The following is an 18,160-nucleotide window of genomic DNA, read 5'->3' as shown; positions in this document are numbered from 1 at the left end:
CTCCCTCCTAATAGATATGAAAGGTTGACCTGGGTCAACTTATATTTCATACCTTATTATTATTTGTGGAGATTAAATCTTGATAGGATTTAATGAGAGGAAATTATTTTCTCCAAAGACTTAAATAGCAAATCAAATAAATGCTCCTAATGAGAGGAAATTATTTTTCTCTTAAATAAGAATAAACCAAGTAATTCACCATACCATGCTTGAAGTGATGCTAGAGTTAGTTGTGTGAACCCTTTGGTGTGTTTTAGTCTAGCATGTAAGTATTGTTTGGTGATTGTGTACCTCGTATTCATTTATAGACGCTAGTACCGGAGACTATCAAGAGGAAGAGGTATTCTACCGGGAGGAAGAGCCGTAAAACTTTGATCACCTCACCAATCAAGGCAAGCTAGACTAATGCAAGTTATAATGTTGCAAGCTAATATTCTTGCAAGCTAACACTCTTGCAAGGTTCCCTTGTGCAAAGCTCTACAAGAGCAAGGCACCAATATTTTTACTTTATGCTTAATGCTCCTATCCCAAGTTTTTACTTTACAAGCTTTTCTAAATTTTGTTTATCAAAGTTTTACCTTTTTGATTCATGATTCACTTGGTTTAGATATAGAGTAGAACAAGAGCATCAAAGTTAGCCTAGAGCAAGACAAGCTAGTTAGCACCCCTCATGACTAGTTGCTAGTGCTAAACAAATAGAATTGACTACTCTAGATGGGATCATGTGAAATGAAATGACTTTGAAAACCTTGGAATGATGATTCATTCTATTGAAAGATTTTGAAGGTGAATATGACTGGTGAATGACTTGGTGAATTTTACAAAAACTGATGGTTGGGTTCGGATGCGATACCATTCCAATTTGAAAGTACCCCCACAATACCCAATATGGGTAAGGGCTTAACTAGAAATTTATGTGCTTTAGTATGGGTTCCCTCTAAACAAGTGTCATCGGGGTTAGGCCAAAAAGCTGCCTCCACAACAAACAAAACGATGCGATATGACGTGGAATGAGGTGAATGTCCGGCCCAAGCCCCGTGCAGCTTCCCGGTTGACTCGCGGTTTTCACCGGGAGGCCAAGCTCATGGGGAGAGGTGCCTATACTAGAGTATGTAAGTGAAAGGTTATGGTTGGTAGTCCGCATACGGAGTATGATAAATCAGTGGCCGCTTAACCCTGACGGATTATTGCAAATGTTGTGGCACCAGTGTACGACCTCTGCAGAGTGTAGAACTATTCGAATAGCCGTGTCCACGGTTATGGACGGTTGGAAAGGCCATACTGTTCCGTCATCAGGATCTTTTCAAAAATGTGACATATGACTTGGTACTTGAATTTAAAAGGTGAATGGTGACTTTGAATTGAATCACAACAGAGATATTTCTCTTTCTAACCACACAATTACGAGTACCTCTATTGTGATTCCCAAAAGGAGGCTCAAAATGGGTAGAATCGATATGAGTCCATAGACTTCTTTTAATAATTCTGATTTCGTAATGGATAACCATTTGCTACCAATGGGGGAATTGCTTCTTATTTCCAATTTAGATAATTGGATTTGCACCAAGGGAAACCAGAAATTCCATATACCATAGAAATTCAGGATAGAAAAGCAAGATTAAGATGCTCCGGAATGGAAACGAGGGAATACCATTCTCCAGACTAGAGATCCGAGTTTCGATACCGAGTAGAAAGACTGCAAAGAAAGAGTTCTCACTTCCCGCTACCAATCTTATTCCGCCTTGGTGGACAGTGGTAGCTCCCATACCTTCATGGACTAGAATTTTGCCATTAAAAGCAACTGTAACCTTACACCCTCTACACCCAAGAAGATAGCAATTGCTGGAGGTGGTCATTTGTTATCGGCTTTTGGTTCGAGTGATACACTACGGCATGTTACGAACATTAAGGCACCTATCCTTTCAAAAGGAATCAATGGCGAACGTACGCTCGACCTTCCTCTTGATATTTTGATACAACTTTGTGCCTGCTCGGCTTCCCCGTAACCCTATCTATATTCCAAGTAGTAACCAGGATGCATTCATTCGGCGTGGTTACTATGGAGGGGAGTTGTGGGAATGACACTAATGTTCCCACTTCAGTTAGTTTAGCAAATGAAGAATCTTTTCTAAATGTTTATAAAATAAACTTGGCTTTATGCAAATAAACCTAGAGCTTAGTATCCCCTTACTATAATTGATGGTGCTTACACTAGTATTAGTTTGCGAGTACTTTAAAGTACTCATGGCTTTGTCCCCGGCTATTCAAATGGCCGGACTATGAAGGTGAACAAGCAGTACGAGGAAGATGGACAGCAGGACGTCTACGACAACTAGGACCGCTCCCGACGTCAAGCGTTGGCCTGTGGATTAGATAGCCACTACTACTTCGCTCCGCTATTTGTGATGTTCGTTGATCGATAGATCAACTACTATTGTAATATTGGATCATGTGATCTACCTTTGTAAGACGATTATGTGTTGTAATAAATGATGACTCTATGATATTCAACTATTATGTCTCGCAACAACAATATTCCTAGGATTGCGATGTATGGCATAATAGGCATCTGGACTTAAAAATCCGGGTGTTGACAGTCCCGAACTCGAATAAAAAAGACCGGCAGCATCCGACCTCCCGTCCCATCCGTTTTTTTCCCGCCGACCTGAGCCTGCCGTCCATCCGTTTTTTTCCCGCACGCGAGGTCGACTCGGAGGCTGGCGCCGGCCCTGGGCGGCCACCCCTCGAGCGAGCAGTGCCTCCTGAGCTCCGTAATCTTGGGCTGGATCCGCTTCCGCACGAGGTCCAGCTCCTCCGCGAAGGGCGCCGACGCGATCAGGTGGTCGGCGCGCGCCCGCATCAGGGACAGGTCGGCGGTCGCCGTGTCCCGCGCCTCCCGCCAGCCCTTGGAGATGAAGGCGAACGCGCCGCCGTCAAATAAATTCTACCTCAAATAAAACATCTGAGGCACGAAGGTCGCACACGGCATGGCGACGCCCGCCGATCCGCGAGCGGAACCTCGTTGTGTACAGATGCGCTATCTGAACCTGCAGCCTCATGTTCGGCCGTTGGGCAGTGTCAAACCAATGAGCAGTAAAACAAGCAGGACCCCAGAGCATGGTGGATTGCCGTTCTTCCCCTCTGGCTAGAAAACTGACCTCCTGCTCGCGCTGGTGTATGTTTAGGCAGGTTTGCATATTCTTGCCATCTTGCCGTTGGCGGAGACCGGAGAACAAATTACTCGATTAGCATTTCTGTAGTCTTGAGCTGTATCATCTCAAGTTTGGACCGATTTGTATCCGGTGACAAATTTGGTGTCTCAGACTTCCTGTTGTAACCGGTTAATCTATAATATTTCGTTAATTTTACTATCTTCCCCGAAATCCTTAAGAATAACTGAACTCTATAGTTTTGTTTCCAAATTTAACTGGAAAAACAGGGCAGTTACTAATGCATGTACTATATTGTTATATTTTGTGGCAAAGCTCCATGCTCGCTAATCCTTTCACAGAGGTAATTGGTTCCCTTATATTAACATATTCCCTTTAACACAAAAAATCCTTTCACATAGGACCTCTACGGCTCTACTGGTGACAACTATACTATATATTGTTGAACGATGAGAATATTGCTTTTTATAAATGTAATATACAATTATACACAAAGAATTTCAACATTTGATTGTATGAAATATCTTTTTAAGTGGAAGGGTGTTCTATTAGTATTGGTTAAATCTCAGATTTCAGAACCTTAAAAGATGAGAAGAAATGGTTAGTCAAAATCAAAATAGGGCAATGTTGATAATCCAACGGGGAATAAAACTTCCCGGCCCTCGGGTTCGCGGCTGCTAGATCAAATCTTTCCCGACCGTTAGATCGACTTCTATGTCTAATTTTACTTGAAATCTTGTGTTTTGCTTCACTATAGCATAAATAGCCCCGCTACCCGTTGGACATGGAGCTTGCCGAAGACTTCGCCGGAGATCTCATAGCAAAAATGTTGTGCAATCGCAACAAACCTTCCCTTGTCAGAGAGACTCAAAATTCTTCATAAGTACCCAACTAAATGTACTAGGTGGTTGCGTAGGAACGTGAAAGTTATTTTAAATTTAGGATGATTTCGTAGCAACGCACGAGCATTCAGCTAGTCGTTTTATTCTGCGCTTATATCATTCACACCCGATTTTGCCTACTTTGCTTAATTTTTATCAGCAGGTTATAAGATAAACACAACACATCACTATACAGTTAATAACAAACCGTACATTAAAATCAAAAGCGAATAATTTTCTCACCCATCTGATGTCCTGTTTGAGGAGCTTCGCTCATGGACGTCTATATATAAATAGGAGTACGCCCATTGCCGCGTAGTACCATCGGTTCGAGCACACTACCCCCAAAGAACACTTCGTCACTTGCTAACAAAAGAAGACGCAAGCAACAGAGAGACACTCTGCTGTCACTGAAACACACAGCCCGTGCCATGAGGCCAGGAGCCGAGTACCCCATGGCCCACGTCCCTGCCGCGGCCTCCTCGGCGGCGGCGCCCCGCTCGCCGTGGCAGTCGCCGGTTCCGTACCTCTTCGGCGGGCTCGCCGCGATGCTAGGTCTCATCGCGCTCTCGCTCGTCGCCCTGGCCTGCTCCTACTGGAATCTCTCCGGCGGCGATCCTCTCACCGGCCAGGGCGGTGACGACCAAGCCGATGGCGAGAAGCGCTCGGTCGCCAGGCTGGCAGGGGAGTGGCAGGGGCACGTGGTAGTCATCATGGCCGGCGACGAGCATCCGACTTTCCTGGCCACGCCGGCGACGACGACGGGCCGTGACGCGGAAGGCGGCGCAGAGCAGGCAGCCGACGCGACGGCATGCTGCGCCGCGTGCAGGTCAGAGGAGAGGAAGATGGCCGGTGCCCGCGTGGCGGGCACGCGGCCAGCCGGCTACGAAGACGACGCGCATAGCCGAAGTGAGCAAGCTAGTAGTAGTACTAGTTCTGTAATTAGCTAGCGGGATAAGTAGTAAGTACGATTAACATTGAAAGGTTTTCTCTGTGATTTTCTGTTATTTTTCTTTTGGGATTTCCGTGCTTTCTAATTCTGGAACTGTAAATTATATAGCTAGGCAATTATTGACCTCTCACGTTCCCTCCATACCATGAAACATGTCTGAGATATTTCTAAATTTAGATGTAAACATTAACTAGCATCTAGATACATTAGAATTTTGATAAATGTCCGACATGTTTCATAGGATGAAGAGAGTATATCGTTTAATCCAAATTTTACGGAGAAAATCAACATTTTGAAAGCTGTGCTCATATGGAAACTCTTACAGTAATACTTTTCAAGTTTGAGAGGTTGAAAAATACAGGAGGATTACGTATTTCACCTAGCAGCACGTAGCCAGACCATGAGTAAAAGATTTACATGTATTAGTTATTTTTGGCCAAAAAGATTATATATGGAGGAAGACATGCACCATAATCGCAGGTCAGACCTGAAGCGGCTATGATCAGTGGGTCCGAAGACAGGTTTTGGCTGACCCGTCTCCAGTCGTTTTTCTTTTGTCCGCATCGACCCGTCGCCTCCTACATGTGACCATGCATATCATGCATATCTAAGGATGGCATCCGCAGGGTATGGGTACGGGTAGAGCCATCCCATACCCGTACCTGTCGTCTTCAATCTTACCCGTCACCCGTACCCATACCCGTTAATGGGTACAAGTTTTTTCCATACCCGTCACCCGGCAGAGTAAATGGGTACCCGCGGGTAAAAAATACCCGCGCTTACAACATATCAAGTTGTTCAAAAAATATGAAAGGAGGTAAAAAAATCCTAAATAGTGGTCTAATCCTCACTCAGCTACCAGCGATTGTCAGATCAAAAAGCGTGAGGTTCAACCAAGCAATGTGAATGCACGGTTAGGAGAAAATTAAGTAGTTCAAAACATTATGGCTGCCCATTTGTCAAATTTATATGGGTAAATGGGTACACGGGTATGGGTTGTATAATCCCATACCCGTACCGGCTCTACCCGATGGGTATGATATTTCCCCGTTTACAAACCCATGGGTAATATTTTGTTCCATACCCGTATTTCTATTGGGTTTTTACCCGACGGGTCCGCGGGTCATGGGTACCCATTATCATCCCTACATATCCGGCTATCCGAGAATTTTGGAATTATGAACCCGGTCGACATTGGAGGATTAGCTGGCCGGACGCATTTCGAACATGAAATATATTCGTTTTCATCTATCTGCCAGTCGGATCGCGAACATGAAGTTGGCAGTCTGACACTCTGACCACACTGTTTTGGTCGAGGTAGCCTAGGGTCAGACGCATTTTTTGGATAAAATTTTACTTTAGTTTAATAGTACGGAAGGAAATAAAAAAGCATACAAAATACTCCCTCCGTTCCTTTCTATAGTGCCTACAGATTTTTGGCACGGAAATTAGCGCAAGAGTATTTTTTACACAAGACCCCCTAGCTGAACGATTGGAGATCAAACTAAATTAGGGAAATCGGTAACTTCCTAACTTACCGTAACAAATCCCACAAATCTGTCTGGTTGACTCTCCATATATGTGCAGCCAGGTTTAATTAAGGAAAGAAAAATATTGCTTCCTAAATGTAAGCAATTCTTGGAACCATGCATTAGGAATCTCAATTAATTGTTTCCTATTTTGTATGGATTTTTTTCATGCATGTCGTGTGGGAGTTGACCAGTGGAGGGGGTAAATGAAAAAAAGCCAAACTACAGCCTTATATTGTGAAACAAATGCCAAAAATCTATAGGCACTATAGAAAGGAACGGAGGGAGTAGAAGATAAATTGGCTGAAACCCTCCACGATCACCGGCATTTCCCATGGATAATAGAGTGCCGACGTGCTACTCGCGGGGAGGGGTGGCGTAGGGGGAGCCGATGCAAGCGGTGTCGACGCCCGGGGAGCTGGTGTAGTTGGTGTCTAGCTTTAAGCGTGTGTCGACTCATGAAGCTGCGTGTCGAGGCCCTGCCGCTCGGAACACCTCCTACATTCCGCAGGGCTTCACCGCGAGCCTGAACATCTCCTCCTTGTCCAAGCCAGGCAGCATGTGGGAGAGCTGGTCCTCCATGCCCTCTTCATTGGCCTTCTCCGCTAGGTAGGCGAGGTAGCCCATGTAGTTGTCGATGTCGTCCTGGACCTCCTTGCTCTAGAAGAGTTCACTCTCAGCGACTGGTGTCTCCTCCCCGTCCTCCATATCTTCACGCCCATGGGCGGTGCAGCGTCATAGTAATACTGGTCGTCGCCGAGGTAACCGGCTCGACGCCGCAGATCTCACTTCATGTTGCTGCAGGTGTCCCCCACATCAACGAGTCGAGGACGTAGGCGGGTCCCCAAGCAGACCAGGAGGCGGGAGGGCCCTGTGGTGTCTGATCTCCTCGAGTCGCGCCTGACTATGTCGCGGCACCAGCGGCATCGAAAACCTCCGTGCACTAAGACCATGCACTATGTGGTCTCAAAGCGATTCATATAGGCTTTGGAACCGGTTCCACGCATAGTGGAGCATCGCATCAACAGATCTGACAACAAAAGCGCATCACAATGTTGGTTCGGTTCATGGCTATTAAAGTAATGTTTTCAAGTGGACATGAGAGAGAGAGAGGTTGCTCGTGAGTAGAAGTGAAGAAAATAGCAACATAGAAAACATTTTTTCCTGCTCCTGCCACAACATTTACACATTTTTTCACTGTGTTGTAGGTCCATATCTGCATGTGAAGTGATGCTACACATAGCAACAAAACTAGAGCAGTTCCAAATCCTGGCAGCTTTTTCAATGAACCGATTCAACATAGTATATGGCCTAAGGTGTCAGCCGCCGGGAGGTGGACATCATCCCAACCTGCCCCCGTCCTGGAATGATAGAGCCACTTCCACATTGACAGGGACACGACTTCTTCGGCTTCGCTCCGGAGGACCCGACGGTTCTTGGGATTCCTACACGGCCAAGATACCTTGCCCATTGTTGTCTAGGACTCCAAGCTCCCACGACATTGATGATGGCGCTGAAGACCAATACTGCCCGCCAACGTGCTGCTAAAGTTGAAGTGAGCCATTGATGGTGTCGTAGTGAAACTAGCTCGTGCAAGAGGCGAAGAGGCCGTTGCCCCACTTGAAGGCGGGCCCGGGGGCAGAAGAGGGACACTTGAGCGGTACGTGTTATGTCCGTGGTGACGCATTGGCTACCTAAATTTTGGCTATGAATGGGTCTCATGTTGGTCTGTTTGCGTTAGGCCTCCTGCTCGCATGGACCAAAAAAGACCAGCTGATCCATTTGTGTCTATCCGCTTGAGATGCCCTTAGTATAAAATATTGCTCTTCCAACCTTTTGCTACGTATGTACTTTCCTCCAACTACGACTGTTAGAGCGATGGAGCAGCGGGAGCGGGTATGGTATGACGTGATGAACATGGCAATGCAATATTCACAGTGTGCCGCTTCCTGGAGCATTTTAGCGGCCCGTTGGAGGCCGAACTTTAGGTGTGTTTGGAAGGAGTGAGGTTGGCACTTCAACATTGCTAACTACGAGTCATAGACTCATAGTTGAAATAGATTGTTCTTAACTAGTTCGTGCCGTTGAGGAGAACACAATAGATAGATCACTTTTAGTTCATTTAATTTTAGAGCTTAGAATCTCGTCTAGTGATGAGAGAGTTAGTGATGTTGTAAAAGTGGAGCGGTCTCAGATTAGGGCTAGTCATAACGTTGCCAATCTGGCGAGAGTTCAACTGTTCATGCAGTGGAACAGTAATCTGAGGTCAACTCCCGACACCTCGCTGCTGGTGAAACACTTGGTAGCTGATGTGTAACAAAAAGATCAAAACTTGATCGCACTATGGTTGCCGGAGCTGATCTGGCAGCCTAATTGAACCATGTTGCAATCAACGTGTTCAAAACCTTTCAATTATTTCCTCCTAAAAATGCTTTCAATCGTTCGTTTTTACTAATTTTCGGATGCCCAGATTTCCGCTCATTAAAGTCTGATTCTTGTCATTGTGATGCTATATGTGCGATTCGTGCGCTCAACGGTCCTGTGGCTGTGGTCGACTCCTTGTGATTTGTTCTGTATAACCAGACTGGGCTGGTAGCCTGGCCCGCTGGCTACCTACGGCATATGAAGTTTCTATTCCGGCTTTACCGACTGCATTTTTTTTTTCCTGCTTTACCAAGAGAGAATCGGGGTGTTCAGTGGAAACCATATCTTCTGCTCAGCTGCGGGGCGTATTAGCGCCTGCACGCATGCCAGAGCGACGGGGCCGCGGCCCATATGTGTTGCTAGTCCGATTTTAGGAACTATCTAGAACTTTTGATTCGGATTTTTCTTTTTTCTGTTTTTCTCCTTTCCTGGTTGGTCGGTTTTCGCCGGTTTTTTTATTTTTATGTTTTTATTTGTTATTTTTTCTATTTTTGAATATTTTTGAATTTGAATTTGTTTTCAAATTTTAAATAATTTTTTGCTCAAATCCAAATTTTGTTCAGATTTGAAATTTGCTCAAAATTAATTTTTTCTCAGATTCGAAATTTGCTAAGAATTATTTTTTTGCTCAGATTTGAAATTTGCTCAAATTTAAATTTTGTTTAGATTTATATTTTGTTCAGTTTTTTTAGATTCGAAATTTTCCCAGAATTAATTTTTGCTCAGATTTGAAATTTGCTCAAATTAAAAAAAATTCAGGTTTGTTTTTTTATTTTTAAATTTGGAAAATATGGTTTGCAAACCGTGGAGGTGTTGGGGTTCGAACTCGGGTCAAGATGTCCTAAACAGGATTGGCAACCACTGGAATAGAGCTCGGATGTTAAAAGTGAAAAACAATGCTACTTCTTTTTAAGCGAGGGCACGAATTAATGGGCCGGCCCATTCAGGATAAATTTCAGGCGGCGCAGTGCCCGCGCGCTACTGGGCACACTTTAGGGATTCCCATGTTCAGTAAGGTCGGCTTACAGGATGATTGTTAACACTAAACGCTGACGCGAGGCCTGGTTGGAAGGAATCAAGGAAAGGCAACATCTTCAGACCAGAAGAGAGAGGAGAAAGTTTGGACCTCACTCCAGAAGGGTAAGGTACGTCGAAGATACAAGTGCTCCTATGGAGATTGGCGAAGAACTCAATCCTGAAGGGTGATGTGAGACATCGGCGAAACATGGTCACGAATGCATCATGGGGGCTATGCGGTGAAGCTAACTCCTTGCGCGATTCGTTGTCGGAGTGTATAATGGCTTGCAGTGTCTGGGCATTGATCCGGAACTGCAGAACCAAGTGCTAAGCAATGGTTGTTTACCGATTGTGAAGAGATGGATAGCACCAGCTAGGGGGTTCGCCAAGATAAACGTTGATGCTGCGGTTTGGAAGAACCAGAATTTTGGTGTAGTGGAAGGTCTGTAGAGCAAAAGATGGTTTTTTTATAGATATTTCCGTACTTGTTATATAGGGATTTCAGACCGGAAAACTTGAAACGGAGGCTGAGCAACATGTAGCTCTTTATTTACAAACACTTATAGTTCATGTTTTAAAGTTTTAAAAAAATCCAAAATAAAATTCTAGAGATAGCCTGCATGCTACAATGGTGTAAAATCTCTCAATATAAACAATTCATATTCTAGGCTACAGAGGGAGGACATGCTCTTGGCGCATGCAACCATGGCTCAGGTCATAGTACTTAAGAGTTAGAGAGATAGCTTAAGCAAACGCTTTGGTCGGACGTGTTCTCAATGCAAAATGATTGTTTCGAGTACAAAAAAATTATCAACTGAAAGAAAACTTAGAATGTGATGTCTCCACGTCGTAGTTTGTGTGTTGCGTATATACCTGGCCATGGGCAGCCCGGCCCGAGCGGCCCGGCCCGACCCGGCCCGAAAAACTCGGGCCTGGGCCGAGAATTGTTGGCCCGACACCCGGGCCGGGCCGGGCCTGGGCAGCCCGAAAACTGAGTTTAACACTACGGCCCGGCCCGCGGCCCGACGGCCCGGCGGGCTTGGTGGGTTTTTGGCCGGGCCGGGCCGGGCTTGGGCCGAATTTTTTTGCGTCGGGCCTACCTCGGGCCGGCCCGAGGCCCGGCCCGGCCCGACACATGCCCAGGTATAGTTGCGTATATCGGCTTACGTAAGTCTGAACATAATGATTCCGAGATTCAGTATCCAATCCGCCGACGTTCGATCCTAGTCATGGCCGGCCGATATACACGTGACTTGTTCAAACATAACTTTATTGTTACACTATCTTGTATACTCTTTGTTTGATCCAGCCGTCCTATATAGATATATGCATATGCGTAGCAGGCTGTCAGGACTAAACACGCGTTGTGCAGGCTGCCCACATCACACAAGACTTGTTCTCGACACATGAAGATGTGTAAATATTCGAAATATCATACTCCTACTTATCGGCTAGCGTCTCCCTATAAATACCAATCACACTCTTAAAGCTTCAAGCAGCACACATCTACCAACCCGTTCTCTCAAAGCGTGGCACTGAGCACACATTTAAGCCTAGCTAACACGTTCTTCCACATTCCTGCAAATTTCAACACTGTCTACTGCGGAGAAACGAAGAAATACATATGGCCGCCATGCGTATGTTGCTCCTTGCAGCAGCTCTCCTGGCCTTGGCATGCTCTCATGGCGCCACCGCCTCTGATCCGAGTCTTCTCCAAGACTTCTGTGTTGCAGACAAGATGTCTCAAGGTACATAAATATGTCCACAAAGAATTATGCATCGAGCAACTAGTTACTGTATTTGTTATCTTATATGACCACATCTATCCACGCAGTTCGCGTCAATGGCTTGGCCTGCAAAGATGCAAAGGAAGTTGTCGCCGAGGACTTCTACTTTTCTGGCCTTCATGTTGCCGGCAACACGGCCAACAAGCAAGGCGCTATGGTCACCCCGGTCAACGTCGCGCAGATTGGTGGGCTAAATACCCTGGGCATCTCCCTCGTTCGTATCGACTATGCACCTAGTGGCCTCAACCCTCCTCACACTCATCCGCGCTCCACCGAGATCTTGACTGTGATAGAGGGTTGTCTAGAGGTGGGCTTCGTGACCTCGAACCCCGAGAACAAGCTCTTCACTAAAGTTCTCAACAAGGGAGATGTGTTTGTATTCCCTAAGGGCCTTGTTCATTACCAATTCAACAAAGGCGCAGCCAACGCGGTAGCTATTGCAGCCTTGAGCAGCCAGAACCCTGGAGTGATCACGGTAGCCAATGCAGTGTTTGGAGCAGAGCCTTCCATCTCGGGTGATATTATCGCCAAGGCCTTTCAGGTGGAGAAGAATACGGTAGAATGGATCCAGGCTCAGCTCTAAGTGAGTGACTTACCTGTGTTTGTTTGTCAAGTTGATTCCTATTTTGTCTTAGTTTCGCATGCAGTGCATTTTTATAATGTTGTAAGTTGAGAACCTTGTGTTCTCGTGTGTATGTTTGTGCGTGCGGATGTGTGTGTGCGTCGAAATGTTGATTGTTTTTGTGAGACCATGTTGCTCTTAGATGATGTACTGCATTTGCTCTTTATGGTATTTTCTCTTTATGATAGTACTAAATGTTTCATGATGTTGATTCTTCTCCCTTCACTCCACCCACACCCACACGTACTTATGGTACCTTTGGGTTTGTTCATCATGCATATGACCTCTCTAAATGAACTCTGGTGAATCTCGTTGAAATAGATTATTCCACCATCTCCTAAAAAATATTTCATTTTACCACCCTCTTTGCATTAACATGCAGTCATGCACTAACTTCATGATATGGTAAGAAGATCTTTCCGTGAGGTCTACTGATGGTTTGACTTACATGTTAGTCTATGCTTTCTCGTGATGATGGGCAAAACGTTTAAGAAATTTCTGATACATACAAACTGAATTTAAATTGATATGTCGGGTCAGCACCTCTGATAAAATATGAGTTGCGGGTAATTTAACCTGAAATTTATATTCTTGGACGTGCTTCTAGGTGCAACTTTATCTGATAGATCTGGTTCTTTGCGCTATCGTACACGGTATTTAGGAATTCCGAGATGGTAAGTCACAAAAGTTCCTTGAGTGTTCGTTGGTACAAGCATAACTAAGCCTAGTTTACCACGTGAAATATATTCGATTCCATCGCATGGTACGTCAAGTGCTACTGGAATGGAGCAATATATCCCGATCGAAGGATCGACAAGCTACGTACACGGCACCGATCAATTCTCAGTACACCAAACGCATGGCATCCCGGCCAACTGGCGACCCCGAGTCCCTGGCGACGGCGCAGCAGGCCCCGCTGCTCGGCAATGCCGACGGACGGACGCGGACGACGACCACCGTCGTGGGCAAGGCTCTGAGTAGCACGGCGGACCTCGCGAAGCACCTCCCCACCGGCGCCGTGCTGGCCTTCGAGTTCCTCTCGCCGACCTTCACTGCCGACGGCACCTGCACGGCCGCCAACCGCGCGCTCACTGGCTGCCTCATCGGCGCCTGCGCCTTCTCGTGCTTCATCCTCTGCTTCACCGACAGCTTCCGCGACCAGACGGGCGCCGTGCGTTACGGCTTCGTCACGCCCAGCGGCCGCCTTCGCCTCATCGACGGAGCCGCCCAGCCGGCGCCGCAGGACACGAGGTATCGGCTTGGCGCGCGGGACGTGCTGCACGGGGTGCTGTCGTTCGTGGTTTTCCTGTCTGTGGCGATGGTGGACAGCAACGTGGTGGCGTGCTTCTACCCCGTCGAGTCCGCCACCACCAGGCAGCTGCTTGCGGCGGTGCCCATGGCGGCCGGAGCGGCGGGGAGCTTCCTCTTCGCTATGTTCCCCTCCACGCGGCAAGGAATCGGGTTCCCCGCCGCAGCCACGTTTTGAATCAATGTTGTAACTGTTTTATGTGCGTGCATCAGTTTGCTTGAAATGGAGACCTAGGTTTATCGAATCCACCGAAATATTGCTTATGGTGTAAGATCACTCGAATAAGACTTCTAGTTTTCGCCTAGCATTTATTTCACCGGACCAATAATTCTATTGTATTGTTGTGTACTACTCCATCCTAAAGCTTAAAGCTTATATTTTTTTATCAAAAGTTAAACTAAATAAGTTTGATCAAACTTTTAGAACAATCTACCAAAAAATATAATATTATGTAGATACTATACGAAAATATATTTCGTTATCTATTTAATGATATCAATTTTGTATTTTGCATGTTAATGATATTTGGTATTCCCTCCATTTTTAGATATAAGGTGTATAGTTTTTTGAGAAAAGACTCCAAAATATAAGGTATATTGCCTTGGATAACCTGTGTGGATATTTTTTTAGGGATTTTCTTGTGTTCCCTTATCTTTTGAAAACTCCTCTATTTTATCATGTCAGTTGTCCAGGATCAATCCCATCAAAACCTTGTGTAATTTTCTCTCCATATGTATTTCTTAATTTTCGTGCCAAAAACTATACACCTTATATCTAGAAACAGAGGGAGTAAAAGCTTAGTCAAACTTGACATAGTTTGACTTTCTAAAAATAAAATAAGCCTTAAACTTTGAAATGGAGGTAGTATTAATGATTTGGAGATAGGCTAGGGCTTAAGGATTAGTAAATGAGATTCAAAGATAACACGAAGCTGACATGGTTAGTTCTTTTATGTCTGGATTAATTCATCTCGGCTGGTGTGACATAAAATAGGAGCATCATGTTGTATAATGTCGGGCTTACAAAGGGATCGGTTAGAATGCGAGCTTCATTTAGAAAATCGGGCAAAATATTTTGATATGATATAAGTTTATTAGGACATACGGAGTAGTTGTTAGAATAGATAAAAGGCTGAGACTAGGAGATAGGATTAGGACCTTCTTGTACTCAAGTATCTTCCCTTACTGTACCTCTATATATATTCTGTGAGGGTCAAATCAATACACAACAAATAGTATAGTTTCTATAATTTCTACATGAAATCGGAGCAATTAATCTCACGATGCCGATTCTAGGTTCTTCCAGCATTTCCGCATCTCGCTGCCTCCAGGAAGATAAATTTCCTCGAGGGTGCAGCGCCCGATCTCTTCAAATATCGAATTGGTTTTTAAATAACAAGTAATATTTTGTTGAACAAATTATTAGTTAAATTTTGCCTAAAAAATAAATTGGGCTTGTATTTTAGGACCACCCTTGCAGAAAGAGATTGCAACCTGACCCCTCCTCTCCATAAAACAAATCCCCACTAGGACTAAATATTGCACCTTGTGGACCTTGGAAACCTAGAAAACACATCGCATCATGTGTACCACCAATACGGAAAAAGACAGCCACCACCTCTCAAAAACCCAGCCGCCTCTACTTCAGCCTTCTTTATAGATCGGTTTGCAATAAGTGATCTTCAAACCACCAATGGAGAGGATATCGTCTGCAATTGATCTTCGGGGTTTCGTTCGACGATGAGATCTCCTTCCCGACGTCAATGTGATGTTGAAATATTACAATCCTCTAGGTATGGGCGTTCAAATCTCGATTCGTCAGATCAGTTTTAGATCTTTTCTCGTTGTTTCCGTGAGGAGAATTATCCTTGTAGGTTTTGCCCCGATTGCTACGTCCCCGACAATGGTGATTCATACTCTCGGTTCCCTATCTACATCGACAAGGCTAGTCAGTTGTTATTCCTAGACATACTGGCGCTGGTACTCTTGCCGATGTTGAATGACTACTTTAATGGTTGCGCGCGTGCACGCAGCCTTGGCATTGCGGCTCAAATTAAAATTATGGGAGAATCTTCATCGGTATTTACAGGTTTATGGTTTGTTATCTATCTTTGGCTATCTTCAGAGAAGTACAAGATTGTGTTCTGGAAGAAGAAGAAATTTGAAGACCTCGAAAATTTGTTGGTGTCTTTTAGACTTTATTTTGTAATCGTTGTAGTCGGCTCGTGTATCTCTACCATATACTATTTCTTACTATGAATATATGTGGTATTGATTGTAATTGTTTTTATTGCACCTCGTGGCCTACTTTTAATATCATAAGAACTGCCACTGGGCATTTTAGCTTGTTCACTTTCGGCCCCTTTCGAAATTAAATATGGAGATCTTATGATTCGCCCAAAAAATACGAAGATTCGACATATAAGTTGTTTTATTTATTTTGCATTCTCTGGTTGACATTTTGAAATTGCGCATACCAAATGTGAGACCACATGCATGTTCATAGTATATCTATACGGAGCATAGTATTTTGAAAAATTCATAAACTCGTTTTTAAATTTCAACAAAAATCTAAAAATTCCATGATTTTTGTACCACATGTTTTATCAGCAGAAAAGAGATGCCTCTGGAGATGGTACAGATGATCCTTCTACTGCCGTGTCACGGAAAGTAGGTGAAGCATATGGTAAGTGGTATAACTCTTTTAAGTTCTGGTACAACTGAGGATGGTAGTGATGACAAGCCACTCATAGAAGACTAGCCTACACCTGGGATGATCTAGCCTATTGAAAGAGGTTGTGGACTGAGTGCACATTGGGTTGAAGTAGACAAACCCGAAGATCATCAGTGGCACTCGGGTAGTTTGGAGACCACTCAGCCGCTATTGTGGTGTTGTAATATGGATCTATGGTATGATTTGAATGCTTTGGCGCTAGAAATCCATCATTTGGAGGATGAATTTATTGCATAATTTGACACACACACAACTAATTGTACAACCAGTCCTACCACAACCATTAATTAGTAGCGTGAAAACTTTCAGATACATACAATTTAGCAGATTATGTAAACTTGAAATTAGAGCAGATTCAGACCGCCTTCCCGCCACTGGATCCAGCGAGGAAGTGTTCACAATCATGAACCGGGGGAGGTTATGTCAACGCAGATGATCTTTGGAACGTGTAAGCTGGGCATCTCCCGCATCCATGCCATCACCTCTAGAGACCAGCTGACGTCTGACGGTGTCCAAGTCCATGAGCAGCTTGTTTACTGACTCTGGATTCTGAGCCTCTCATGGTAGACCATCAACGAGGGCGTCATGGTGCCGGGGATGTCGTGCTTGGCCCACAAAGCTTTGACAAGTTTCTCGGGAGATACATGACACTGGTGAGCTTGCACAGTTTTCATTAGCACTTTTTGGTGGAACTTGTAGTTGCCAACACCTGCACACACACTGGTTTTTCTCGCTCTAACACTCGATCGAACATGAAGAAGAGGAGAGTTTTGTGCTGCGTACTGCGTTGCAGCTTTTCTGTTCTTCCTTAACTGAATATAAGGGATACAAGGTAAAGAACGTGTCCAACCACGTTGGGAAAACGATCTGGGATCCGATCTTGTCGCGCCATCCCACGACTACTTCCTCCAGCTCGATCTAGCTAACTTATCGGAAGGGGAAAACGACTAGCTACGGTGTGCCAACGCACGATCCTATCGCTACGGCCTCGTGCGCAGACGGGCAAGCGCCTTATTCTGACGAAACTGAAAAACAGTCTGTGCACTATCCTAAAACCCTGAATGAGGAGTGCAGGTTTATTACAACACTTCACCCCCTTAAGCCTGCACCTTGATGTCACCCAGGAGACGGCGCAGCTCGATGAACCGCACAAATCCCAGTGCCTTGGTCAGGATGTCAGCCAACTGCTCCTCTGTGCGGACATGATCAACATCAAGCTCTCCTTTCACAATCCTTTCTCTGATGTAGTGGAACTTAGTGTCGATGTGCTTGCTGCGATCATGATGAACTGGATTCTTGCATAGAGCAATTGCTGACAGATTGTCGATGAACAACTCGAACTTTGCTGGAGCTCGCCCGATCAGATCCCCAAGCAGGCGACTGAGCCAAGCTCCCTGACACGCCGTTGCACCTGCAGCGATGTACTCTGCCTCGCATGAGGAGAGGGCCACCACTGGCTGTTTTTGCGAGCACCATGTGATGAGGTTGCCGCCGAGGAAGAAAGCTACTCCAGTCGTGCTCTTGCGATCGTCCTGGTCGCCTGCGTGATCACTGTCACTGTAACCCACGAGCTCTGGAGTTCCTTCTCCCTTCTTGTACCTACAGCCAAGGTCCAATGTGCCTTGGACATACCTGACGGTCTGCTTGACGATGCTCCAGTGAACTGCACTTGGATTCTCCATGAATCTGCTCGCAATTCCCACTGCAAACGCAAGGTCAGGCCTGGTGTTAACCAA

At 45.2% G+C, this 18,160-nt stretch overlaps 3 protein-coding genes across 3 annotated transcripts; all 3 read left to right on the top strand.

The window, feature by feature from the left end:
- Positions 1 to 4,396: 4,396 nt before the first annotated feature.
- LOC124686544 (protein GLUTAMINE DUMPER 2-like) lies at positions 4,397 to 5,092 on the top strand. Its single transcript, XM_047220474.1, has one exon. The coding sequence runs from the start codon at positions 4,483 to 4,485 to the stop codon at positions 4,999 to 5,001; it is 519 nt and encodes a 172-aa protein (XP_047076430.1). The 5' UTR covers positions 4,397 to 4,482; the 3' UTR covers positions 5,002 to 5,092.
- Positions 5,093 to 11,597: 6,505 nt separating this feature from the next.
- On the top strand, positions 11,598 to 12,343 carry LOC124689788 (putative germin-like protein 2-2). Its single transcript, XM_047223258.1, has 2 exons — positions 11,598 to 11,721; positions 11,808 to 12,343. The coding sequence occupies exons 1-2, from the start codon at positions 11,598 to 11,600 to the stop codon at positions 12,341 to 12,343; spliced, it is 660 nt and encodes a 219-aa protein (XP_047079214.1).
- An 898-nt stretch (positions 12,344 to 13,241) lies between these two features.
- LOC124689787 (protein DMP6-like) lies at positions 13,242 to 13,868 on the top strand. Its single transcript, XM_047223257.1, has one exon. The coding sequence runs from the start codon at positions 13,242 to 13,244 to the stop codon at positions 13,866 to 13,868; it is 627 nt and encodes a 208-aa protein (XP_047079213.1).
- The last annotated feature ends 4,292 nt before the right edge of the window (positions 13,869 to 18,160 follow it).

This window comes from Lolium rigidum, chromosome 2, assembly GCF_022539505.1.
Source record: "Lolium rigidum isolate FL_2022 chromosome 2, APGP_CSIRO_Lrig_0.1, whole genome shotgun sequence".
In the NCBI taxonomy this organism is placed as follows: Eukaryota; Viridiplantae; Streptophyta; class Magnoliopsida; order Poales; family Poaceae; genus Lolium; species Lolium rigidum.
Note: the sequence above shows the minus strand (reverse complement) of the source record. Positions and strands in the feature narration are given on the sequence as shown.

Bases quoted from the DNA above. Each gene is read 5' to 3' on its own strand.
- LOC124689787 (XM_047223257.1), top strand. From the start codon at position 13,242: ATGGCATCCCGGCCAACTGGCGACCCCGAGTCCCTGGCGACGGCGCAG.
- LOC124686544 (XM_047220474.1), top strand. From the start codon at position 4,483: ATGAGGCCAGGAGCCGAGTACCCCATGGCCCACGTCCCTGCCGCGGCC.
- LOC124689788 (XM_047223258.1), top strand. From the start codon at position 11,598: ATGGCCGCCATGCGTATGTTGCTCCTTGCAGCAGCTCTCCTGGCCTTG. The intron at 11,722-11,807 runs GTACATAAATAT...CTATCCACGCAG, and splicing joins TGCAGACAAGATGTCTCAAG to TTCGCGTCAATGGCTTGGCC.